Source organism: Cariama cristata, unplaced genomic scaffold, assembly GCF_000690535.1.
Source record: "Cariama cristata isolate BGI_N322 unplaced genomic scaffold, ASM69053v1 scaffold7144, whole genome shotgun sequence".
Taxonomy (NCBI): Eukaryota; Metazoa; Chordata; class Aves; order Cariamiformes; family Cariamidae; genus Cariama; species Cariama cristata.
In genome coordinates this window covers 21,097-33,087 of record NW_009614582.1, presented here as the reverse complement: position 1 = coordinate 33,087, position 11,991 = coordinate 21,097, and the positions used below count along the sequence as shown (strand labels likewise).

General features: G+C 45.1%; 1 protein-coding gene across 1 annotated transcript in view; it reads left to right on the top strand.

Moving 5' to 3' along the window:
- Positions 1-310: 310 nt before the first annotated feature.
- LOC104161140 (rho GTPase-activating protein 6-like) overlaps positions 311-11,991 on the top strand; it is a gene marked incomplete at its 5' end in the record, with an annotated part of 32,612 nt that continues 20,931 nt past the window's right edge. Inside the window, one exon of the mRNA XM_009699471.1 lies at positions 311-492. Coding sequence (XP_009697773.1) covers positions 311-492 — 182 coding nt within the window. The remainder of the gene's footprint in view (positions 493-11,991) is intronic.

The following is an 11,991-nucleotide window of genomic DNA, read 5'->3' as shown; positions in this document are numbered from 1 at the left end:
TCCAGCTTTCCTGGTTCAGAAACCTCCTTCCTTGTCAGCGTGGTCACTTCACCCCAATATGTTCTTTTGCTGCTTTTTTTTTAATTCCAATTTAAACAGTTCATTCACTACTGAGAGGTGCTCTTCATCCAGAGGAGCTTCTTTTCTAAAGAGATATTGCAAATGGGGGTTGGGAGGAATGAATTTTGGTACTCTGGATTTGTAACTGGGCACTGGGAGCTACAGAGCTACTGTGTGCTGGGAGAGAATACCCAAGGACTACTTGCCCCCAGTTCTTTGTCTTTGGATTCATACCTGCCTTGTTCTCCAGCACTGATATCACAAGTGGAAGCCCTGAAAGAAGAAAACGACAGTCTGCGCTGGCAGCTGGATGCCTACCGCAATGAGGTGGAACTGCTAAAGCAGGAGCAGGGCAAAGCGAGCAGGGATGAAGACACAACCAAGGAGCAGCAGATGAAGCTTCTCCAGCAGGCTCTGCAGGGGATGCAGAAGGTGGGCCCAGACTTTTCTATAGCTATGGCTTTGCTACAAAGGCAAAGAGGCTGTGATGTGGAGCAGAAACACAAGCAAAGGCATTTTGTTTATCCGTGGGATCAAAACTGGCAAATGGGAGCAACTTTCTGTCACTTCGAGTGTTACCAGAAAACCCCCAAACATTCAAAACGGTGATTGTGTATGAACTGATAAGTCACATGGAAACAATCCATAGTTTATGGATTTCTTGAGTTCCCTTTGCTTGACCACACTGTGACTTCTGAAGTACTGAGTCTGTGCTTGCCTACTCTGTAACCGTGTAAGATCCTGGTTACCAGCAGGAGCAAGAAAAGTCAGAAATCCCAAGCTTGCCTTGACACCTTTTCTGAACTTCACTGGGCTTTCATTCTCACGGAAATGTGTAGGGTATGTCTGGTTCTTTGGGATTTCCCTGAGCTAAATCTTGAGTGGGTTGATTTCTCATAAACCTTAACAGTAGCCTTTGGGATATTAAGCCAGACTGATAACCAAGTATGTACAGCGTATAACAGTTCAAGTAAGTGTTTATTAAAATGAGAACCTGCAGCAGTGCTGTGGAGGCTGTGATCTGAGAGCGCTGGCGTTTGTGATGTTGGAGCTGGCAGGAAAAACCTTCTGTAGTCACCATCAGCCTTCAGTGCAGGGGGAAATGCCAGGAATTGCAAGACATAACAGATTTCCCTTTTTGCAGGTGTCAGGCAGGTCAAGTTTCTCTTTACACCACAAGTGTGTAAAGAGAAAAAGGTTCTCTCTTTTTATTTACAAAAATATTAAAGTAAACAACTGATTAGGAGTGTTTTAAGCATGGAAGAAAGCATTCACTGAAATATACCTATATGTATTTATGTATCCTGGTTTGACTTGGGAAAGCTGTTAGGCTCCTGCCTTTGCCATGTTAGTGTTTAAGCTTTTCTCCCCCTGATGACTTGATCTTGTCTGTTCCTGAGAGGCCCAGTGCTGTTAGGATTTTGAGCACTGTTTTCTTCTGCCTGTAATGGGAAATCAGTCAAGCTTTTCCTCTGCCGTCTGTGTTGGTTTGCTCAGTTAGGTTTTTGTACTCATCTGCTTTACCTATGGACACGTTCAAGAATACAAATTTGCTCTGAAAGCAGACTGTTATATCCACAACCACAGCTTGGTTCTCCTTGATAGACACCAGCTTGGGCTTGAGAATTTTGTTCTGCTCACCTCTGAGATGTGGGTTGTGATTCACCACCCCACCTTTTTCCCCAGCTTTGCTAGTCAAGGGAGCGCCTGGCTCGCTGTGGTGTTTGTTGTGAGCACCCTGCACCACTGGGCTGATGCCTGGGGTGGGGAGCAGTCATTATATTTTTTTGCGATATGGAATTGTGCAAATACTAGTGCAAACTTCCTTATCTAGTAGCTGTTTCAGAGTATTTTCTTAAATTGTAAGACACCTCTGTGTTAATGTGGGCTAGAGAGGTGACTTCCCTGGGTCACTTGTTTCTGTGCTGCTCTTCCCCATGTACTGCCTGTTTTTATGGCTGTGGCATGAACCAGACTGGGAGAGAGAAAGAGTTAGCTTTAACGTGGGTCAGGCCCGCAGTCTAGTGCACAACACATGCTTTGTTTAAGGGACGGTGAGGGTTTGTTGATGATGGAATTACTACCACATGTTCAAAAAGTCATGCTCTTTTTTTATGCTAATGGGCAAACATGTTTCTAAGGTACATTGTAGAAAAGATCTCTTGTTGTGTACTTAACTTTCAGATTGTTCTGAATACAATCTGTCTGGTCTTCATGGAAAAGTCCTTACTCATTTTATACTATTTAAATAGTAGGAGGTGAAAGGCAGGTTAAGAACTGAGTTTATCTTTTTCTCTTCCAGCATCTTTTGAAAGTACAAGATGAATACAAAAAGAGAGAAGCTGAGCTAGAAAAAGTGAGAGAAGACAAACTAAAAATAGAAACGTTATTAGAAAACCTGAAGGAGCAGGTATGTGCCATCCCAGCGCTTCCTTATTCTCAGTAGTAAATGCAGTCCTTGGATTTCATGGCCCATCCTGAGCACAGCGAAGGACCTCTGTCCTTCTACAACCTGGTAGAAGATGCCTAGCCCTGGCTTACAAGCAGTTGTCTTTGGAAAGCTAGAAAAAAAATTACCTGCCAAATTGGATGTATATCCGTAATGAACTTGCTGATTGCTTTATGTACCAGTGAGACCGTCTACCTAAGCAACTGTATAAATAAAAGATTAACTTTCATCTTATAGTATACAGTGATACTGCAGCTGAAATGTGTTTTTCTGCAACCTGAGCTTTAAAAGATGAGAAAAAAGGGTCTCAGTTATCAAACACTGATTTTTTTTTTTTTAGATTGCATTTTAGGGATGACCTACATAAAAATTATTGAATTGAAAGTTTTCATCAGTGTTATGCTTGGTGGATTTATTCTAAACATAAATACACTGTTTCTTCTCAGGTGTGATCCACTCTGTCGTCTGATTGTGGACCCATGCATAAATCTAAACTTGCTTGGTCCTCTCCTCTATAGCACAGCCACAATTATACAGGATAGACAAAAAACATTACGCAGCACTTCTTGCTGAGGACTATAGAGCCAAATCCTAGGTCTTGGCTCAGATTTTCAATCCTTAGCCTTAAATTTTTGTGCCATGAGCTCGGAAAACAAATGTCTTTCTAGTAATTAAAAATGGCTTTGTATCCCAGTAAGCCTCAGTGCCTGATATCAAAGAACAGAAATAAGACCATCATGAGTAATCTTTCCTTTTCTTTACCTATATATAGCAAAGCATAGCAGATGAAGAGGACAAGGAGAGAGATGCAATTGATTGTCAAGGAAATGTAAGTGAAAGTTTCGCTTCTGCTACTTTAGTCAGGATATCTTACTGAGGGACCTAATGACACCTCATTGTAAAATGAGCAGTTTCTCAAAGTTTGGTTTGTTGTGAAGTGTGTAAGCGTGATACATACAGACTATCTTTATGTACAAATAAAAATCATCAAGTTATCCCTTGCTAGCAGGTTCTAACTGGAAGAACAGTAGGTATTTGCAACATGGTGCTGTAGAAATAGGTTTTGGTGTGCAAGATAACGTGTTGCACTGTCATTTCAACTAGCCTTCAAAAATTTGTTGGATCTCCAAGAGAAAGCAGTCAGTGCATTTGCATTATAATACTACTGACTGAACTGCCGTCCCTGTGTCACCACGGTGCAGACCTTTACTTTCTGCAGTAGAAGCACATTATAGCCTTCTTAAGCTCCAACTGCACTGTTTCAGTCCTGTGTAGTTGAGAATTGCACTGGCATAAGAAGCTAAGCAAACCAGAGGGACCATTTAATTCTATCTTTGTTACTGGCCCAAGTCCAGTCCATTTCACTAGTGACTGGAGGCTGTTTCCAATTATAGCTGTCTGTAGCTCTCAAACCACTGGAATTCCGCATAAAACTTAGGAATAAAAGTCATGCTTTTAGTGCACCCGCAAAGTCTTTGCATCACTGACAGTCTTGTGTTTATTTTGAGGATAATAAATTATGCAAAATTCTGTTTTAATTCAGTACCACAAACTTGTCATTGACAAGTCAAGGACAGTCTGATCTAAACTCTTTGCAGCCATTGGGCACTTGGTTAATCATATTGCCTCAGTTTAGGCTTCTGAAAAATAGGCATCTACATCTGAATTAGTCACTGCAAGGCTTTCTTTCAAGTGTGTTTTTTCTTTTATTGTTTAAAATAAGGCCCTTCTAGAGCAGATGTCATACCAGTGATCAGGGCTGATAAAGTGCGTGTTGTGGCATCTTGCTTAAGTTCATGGGCTTTTAATCTAACTTGATAATTCAGGCACAGCAGCATGAACTTTGGAAGCACTTTTTGCAAAATAAACGGTAGATACAGCAATGCGATGAATGCAATGACTCACAGAAACAGGAAAACAAAAATACAGACTCTGTCAAATCTGACCAAGCTGCTGCTTGATGTGTAAGAGTGCCTGCTGTGCTGCTGGTGTGTGAAACGGGCCCTGTGGGTTTTTTTGCAGGAGAACAGTACATCCAGAGTTTGTGCATGCAGTCAGGAGAAGGAATGTCCGGTTGAGAAGACACTGAGCAATAGTCCTGTGAAATCCGAACGAGAAGTTCTGTTAGTTGGTAAGTTCTTTTGATGGGCTTGGTGATGGTACTGGAGACCTGAACTGAGTGGGACTTACTTCAAAGGGCCTTGCAGCTCCCACTGACCACCTCTTGTTCCTTTGGTTACTCCAATGGAGGCGAGAATCCCGGAACCAAGGAAAGCCTCGAGCTTTGGTGGGGTCAAGGTTTCAACTTGTGCATTGCTCATGTGGAAATCTTGTGCTGGGCACCTTTCAGTCAAAACCACACACATGTAAAGGGATCTTTTGTGTAGTGACAGTCCAGGTCAGCACGTACTGGAGTGCAAGTTCCTCTTGTGGGAGGCATCACTGAAGGTAGGAAGTTAGAGGAGGGTCTGTCTTCATTCGCTTAGAGCCTAATCAACCTTACAGGGTCCTAAGCAGCGTCACAGGCTCTAAGACTTTAGTCACCTTGAGCATTGCAGCACCTCACAGTGCAGGTGACATCTGTGGACCCACACAGCAGTAAGACGCACCATTAGATCAGGCATGGTGTACCACAGACCCTGGGCAGATAAACTCTTCTAGCTTTAGAAGCTGTAGCTAGAGAGGAAGGAAGGGTGGAGAAAGGTGGCAGGGAGAGAAGACCGGGCTCGATGGGATGAGAAATATTGCCAGCAGTTTCAAGTGATGGTCACGAAGGGATTGGTGACCTCTGATATACAGTGCAGGTGTATCTGCTACCCTTTTTATTTCCTTTCCCCTTGCCTTTTCCTAGTAATATTGAAAAATAACCTAACGTGGCATGCTACGACTCTGCAGTCCAAAGCGTGGGGTGGCTGGGGATTTTCTGGAGCATTGAAAAGGAGGAACAGAAGTCCTTGTCTTGCTGGGACAAGGCATTTTCTTTAGTTCATTGTCACTCAGCCAAGTTCTCCTTAGCCATCCCTCTACATCTGATTTGAGAATAACAATAAGTTATGGGCTGGTTTCTGCATTGAGAGGGAAGGGACGTTGGGGAAAACCAAGGGCACAGCCTTTTTCTGGAAATGATGGTCAGAAAAGCAAGGCAGTCTTTTTGATATACGATTGAAAGGAGCCTTTTTGTGACAGGGTGCAAACTTGGGTTGCTCTGAGTGCTGCAAAACTGTTGCGATGGGATGCACGTACTACTGCTGGTCTCCCCATTTGCCTTCTGTCTTTTCCTGCTCCTTGACCTTTGATGGTACAGCTGGAGGAGAGCTCTGCTTTCACTCTTCTTGGGCCTTGCATCCCCACGTGTATGATAATCTCTGTGTGCCCATCGTTGGGCACATTACCAGCACTTGGCAAGGAGTGAGGTTAGTGAGGTCTGTTTTCAGTGCTAACCAGCTGCATTGGTTACCTGCTGTTTCCTTTGCAGCCTGCCAGCCAAACCTCGCTGTACTTAAACCCAGAAATGCTTGATTAGATACCTCTGTGCTGTGCCAGCAGTAGCAGAGAGCTGGTGTTCTCAGCTGGCTTTTGTCTCATGAGAATGACATTTGTGATGTTCCTTTCCCCAGGAATAATTTCAACATTTCTTCATGTGCACCCGTTTGGAGCAAGCATAGAGTACATCTGTTCCTACCTGCAGCGTCTGGACAGCAAAGTAGGTGTACCAACACTTCCAGTTCCTGAGCCAGACTGGGTGGTATGGTTGTGTCCTGAGTGTGTTCAGTCTGTGTGACTGGTAAAGAGCTTCGCTCCCTCCCTCAGAACGGTGCAGAGGTTGGACAGTACAAACTGGTGTCTATTAACTGCAATAACTTGCTGGATGAGGGAAAGGGTGAACTTTCTTAGAATCAGAGAATGGTTTGGGTTGGGAGGGACCTTTAAGGATCATCTAGTCCATCCCCTTGCCGTGGGCAGGGACCTCTTTCATGAGATCAGACTGCTCAAAGCAACCCAGCTTCTGGCTTAGCCCTTACATAGCTTAATGTTAACCTAAATACAGAGTTGAAGGTGATGTTCCTACTGCCGATGTTCATGGGTAATCCTGCTCGTAAGTCAAGAAACCCCTTTGATGGTAGCTGTGTTTTCCAGCAGTGAATTCCATCTTTAAAATTTGTCTAAAATGTATTTTTGTTTATTCTGGTTAAGTTTGCTGCCTTTGTTTCCCTTACCCTTATGACTTCTAAGGAAAAGAGCAAACAACCCGCCTCTCATATACTGTTTATTATCTTATAACATCTGCCATGCCACTGTTTGTATATATTCTCTCTAAGCTGAACAGTCATATTGTTTTTGTGCCTCTGAGCAAAGTTTTCCTGTATTTGTGATCTTGTAACCCTTCGCTGAGCCTTTTCTGTCTCTGTTTAGATACTGTCAGTGAAGTCATTTTTATGAGTGTGCTGTGCAAAGGCCTAACCCTACAAAAGCATAAGCCCTGAATCACAGTCCTGGCTTATATGGGTCTGCGCTAAGTGGAGGGATTGAGTCCTGGGTGCAGGGGTCAAGAAAGGCAATAACAAGAGCAGCGCTCATGCGTTTTCCTTAGTAGAACAAGAAGCTGCTGTTTCCTGCGCTACTTCTGTGTATTGCTGGCTTCAGACCCCTTTTCAGAGTAAACGGGAAGGGACTGTGCAAGGGCTTTTGAATGTTCAAGGAAATTACATCTTGCTCCTCTACTATACTCTTCTTTGGTTGTCTTCCTTAAAGTACCCCAGGAACAGGAGACTTACCAGCATGGGAATCGTCTCTTGTGACTGGAAGCTTTTCAACTGCTTTTGTTTATAACTTACTGTTTAATTTGCCCCATTCTAAGAAAGCACAGCTTGCTGGCCTGTGTTTTCCAGGCTCACTCCAACCCTTTAAAGGCATATCTAATAATTTATCTTCTCATTCTAGCTCTGAATTTGTCTGAGGCAAACAGCTGTCTTTATTTTTCTTTGGAGCTCCTAAAGAAATGCCATCGTATCATTCAGCTGATTTCTGGCACTTCCTCTTTGGATCCTACAAGTGTAGAAAAGGGCTACTGAAAGTTTCTACAATAAGCTTAGCAGAAAAGCCCTGTGAGAAGTGCATCCTTTAACCTCTGTAGTGGCATCAATCTTTTTTTATTGTTCACTGATACTCAGGTAAATGCATCAGCCTGTTGACTTGCACAGGTCTTTTGTGCCTGGTCTCTTGAAAGGAGGTCTTCCTGTTTGTTCTTCAGGTTATGTGTTAGCTCTTTTGTCATCCTCTTGATTGTTGCAGGAGCTAGGTATTAGTTGGGGGTGTTGATTTTAACGTCTAGCAGATCTTAGAGCTTGAGTTGGGGGGAGCACTTGGGAGCAGAACCTGGTTTCTTGAAGCTGCCAGCAGGAAAGGGAGTATCTTTCCCCTGTTCCTGGCTCATCAGTCTCACCAAGAAGGCCAGCAGGTCAGCAGAGAGTGCAGAAATTAAGATCAAGGATGGTTTGAAGCCATGAAACCAGTCCTTACAGAAACTGTCTGTAGCGCTGTGCACATCACAGGTGCTGGGCAGCATAGATGATGCTCCTCCTGGGGTGTCCACTCTGTTTCATGTCTTAGGTTGGACCTCTACCTTACCTTATATGTTCTGAAACTGTTAACTTGCAGCATCCTAAAAGTTTTTTCACTTGCTGAACTTTAATTGTATCTGGGAAATACCCAAGCAGTCAAATTTACGAGCCTGCCTGCCTATGTGTGCTCGACTTTCGATGCAGATTGTATAGCTGGAGTGTGACTGGGTAAAGACGCTGGTGGGTACATGCCCTGCTTCAACCCCATGGAAACACTACAGAGGCTTTAGTTTCAGCTCTGACAGGGCACAGTGCTGAGAAAACGCGTAACTTTACCGGTGTTTTGAGAAGTAAGGTTCAGCTGTATGAGAAAACCACGTAACACATTATGCTTCCTACCCCTCGCCATGTTACAAAAGCTTAAAAAACTATGGCTGAGTGTGCTTCTGGGGAACGGTGCCATCAGTCATCTTGAAAGGCAGCAGAGTGACGTCCCGGGGGCTGCGCCAGTCCTTGGGTCTGGTGAGGGGCAGGAGCTGGGTGGATCATTCTCTACCATGGGTCACTACCTGAAATAAGAGTCTGGCTTGACAAGCCTCTGGTCTGACCTGCTGTAGCAAATCTGTCCACCTTAGGTGTTTAGGTTTCTCTTCTGCAGCTATGTAACCTCCAGGTCTCGTCTCTTCGATCTGTTTGAGCAACTCCTGTGCTGTTAGGGACATGGTGGCTGCACTGTAGATGAGTGCTTGTGACTGTTCAGAATGTGAATATAAATTCTCCGTGTCCCTGATTTTTATACCCAGTAACTGAGAGCTCTATTCTTATAGCAGCAGTAAAAGTACTCACTGTTAAGTTACTTAAATGCTTGGGAGGTTTTAGTCTGTTATCTTGCATTTCACAGCGGAAAAAATTAGGACGGTCCTTTTGCCCTTATTTGTAGTGTGTGTTGTATCTGCAGCCATCTCACCCCGAAGTGTGACAGTAGCACAACTCATGCTGTCCCAAGATTATTACCGTGAGCATTTGGACAGGACGTCTAGGGAAAGCCTAGGCGTACTTTAACAATTAAATGTGTTTGGGCTTGAATATTGCCAGTCATTACAGGGCTTCTGTAACCAAAAGCGTCTTAATTTTTAACGATGTTTTCCTTCTGTTTTCACAGATTTGCACCGCGGAAGTGGAAGTTCTCATGACTCGACTCCAGAACACATTCAGGCAGGAGCTGAGTGGGGTTGGAGCCAGCCTAGAGAAAAGGTGGAAGTTTTGTGGCTTTGATGGATTGAAAATGACTTGAGCTTTGACTTAATGCTGAAAAGAGCAGCAGGATATGTATGCCAAGAAAACCTGGGATGCCTCTTACCTCTGTTCATGATGATTATCTTGCACGCATCACGGACTCGGGTGGGATAATATGTAAGTGAAACTGCAAGTCCAGAGCAGGACTGGAAGAAACTTCAAGTTCTGTAGCTTCTTTGATCAGTTATTTGTTAATGGGCAAGTGCTGTTCAATATATTTTGTGTAAAAAGTTCATGTCTGATATTTTTAAGCACAGCGTGTTGACTACATGTTTTGCCAATGTTGTATGTGTTTTGTGTGCCCAAATCTCTTGTCTTGTACCTTCTTTTTACGGGTAGGAACAGCCATGGACTGTCCTCTGAAGCAACAACAAAGAGGCATTTTCTGGTTTCTACAGTCACCGAAAGGAGGGGAGGGGGGGAAGGCATTTTTTAGACATTTCTATGACTAAAAACTGAGGTATGTTTAAACAGAAGATTTAGATGGCTCAGGGTTCTCAGAGCCAATCAATTGGTTCTTTTTCATGCTATTTTCTCTACTAATGGTTTAACAGTTAAGCTAAGATGAAGGCAGTGTCTCTAGGAGCCAAGTGTGATTCTGGCCATGCTGCTTGTGGTCTGTGCATTGCAGAGTCAGTCTGTAAATAATTTTTTACATGGGAAGGGTATTTAATTTTCTGTTAATCTGGGTGGAGCAGAGCACCTATGTCAGACCTCTATTTTAGTAATGGCTTACCACCAAATTTCTCAACTCACTTTGCTTTGGAGACCAAACTTCTGGAAGTGGTACAAGCAGCACAGATTTTTTTTTCTCCTCCTGAATCTCCCCAAGGGCTGCTCCTCCTGTTCTCAGTAAATACCAAGCCTTCCCCAACCCTCTGCTGAAGGTTATTAAGATGTATGGTAAAATGCATCAGCCCATCTTCCCAGCCTGTCCAGATCCCTCTGTAGAGCCTTCCTACCCTCCAGCAGATCAACGCTTCCTCCCAACTTGGCGTCATCTGCAAACTGACTGAGGGTGCACTCAATCCCTCATCTGGGTCATTGATAAAGATACTGAACAGAACTGTCCCCAGTGCTGAGGCCTGGGGAACGCCACTTGTGACCGGCTGCCAGCTGGATTGTCAAGCTCTAGACAGTCAGATCACTCCCTAAGATCCAGGGCTACCCCACCGCCTCTCCTTCCCTGCCTGTCCCTTTTGAAGAGTTTACAGCCATCCACTGCAGCTCTCCAGTGGTGCGAGTCAGCCCACCACGTTTCTGTGATGGCAGCTATATCATAGTTTTCCTGCTGCACAGTGGCTTCCAGCTCCTCCTGTTTGTTGCACGCGCTGTGTGCGTTGGTGTAGATGCACTGCAGTTGGGCTGTTGATCCCACCACCTTTTTTGGGGGAGAAGCCCTCATTCCTACATGACCATGCTCAGGCACTTCTGTGTTTTCTAACACAACAACCCTTGTGTCTTTGCTGTCACATGGATCTCCATCTCCTACCTCCCCTGAGACGGCAGACCGGAGGACCTTGCTTACACACTGTCCCTCAAACATTGGCGTGCTGCCCCCAGGCTTATCTCTAGTGAGCCTGGTTTTATCCCTTTCCCCCTTTAAATTGAGTTTAAAGCTCTTTCAGTGAGCCCTGCTAACTCCAGGGCAAAGATCCTTTTCCTCCTTTGAGACAGGTGCACCCCGTCTGTCACCAGCAGGCCTGGTGTGATATAAACCAACCCATGATCAAAAAAACCATAATTCTGCCGGTGACACCAGGCTGGGAGCCAGGTATTGATCTGCTGGATCTGCCTGTTTCTCTCCTCGTCCATCCCTGCGACTGGAAGGACAGAGGAGAATGTTACTTGAGCTCTGATCTCTTAACCAGCTGTCCCGAGGCCCTGAAGTCTCTCTTGGTCGCCCTTGGAATTCTTGTTTCAGCTTCACCGCTGCCTGCCTGAAAAATCAATAGTGGATAATAATCCAAGGGCCACACCAGCGTAGGAAGCTCTCTCTTCACATCTTTAACCCAGGCCCCAGGGCTGCAGCAGACTTCCCTAAGAAGTGGGTCTGGTTGGCGTATCAGGCCTCCTGTTCCCCTCAGAAGGGAGTCTCCTGTGACAGTGACCCGTCTTTTTTTCTTTATGGAAGCAGTTCTGATGCGGGGCATAGGCTGACTTAACCTCGGTGACACCTCCAACCTAGACAAACCATCGTCCTTGTTATTGTTGGTTCCACTTGCAGAGCCTCCTGCCTTTGATATCTGGGCCCCTGGGCAGGTGGGGTGGTCACGGAGGAGACAGGCCTGCTGTGCTGGGCAGGGACTGGTCACCACTGACCCTGTCCCTTCAGTTCAGCCAGGTGGAGAGAGGACAGGGTCGCCTGTTCAGCAGAGACCTCTCCTTTGGAAAATCGGGAAAGAAATGGTAGAAAACGGGAGTGTTTCAGAGCCCAGACATGGTTGGAGCATGCAGGAGTCGGGAAAGACACGTCCTTGTCCCTGCATCCAGAGGAGATCCGCTGGATGAGCGGGGCGCGAGGGCTGGATCTAACCTAAAACCTGGAAGCTAATGCAGCAGAAGGACTCGTGGTGCTGCAGCCCTCCTGTGTCGGCCACAGGGAGGGGGGTGGGGGTTGTGGTT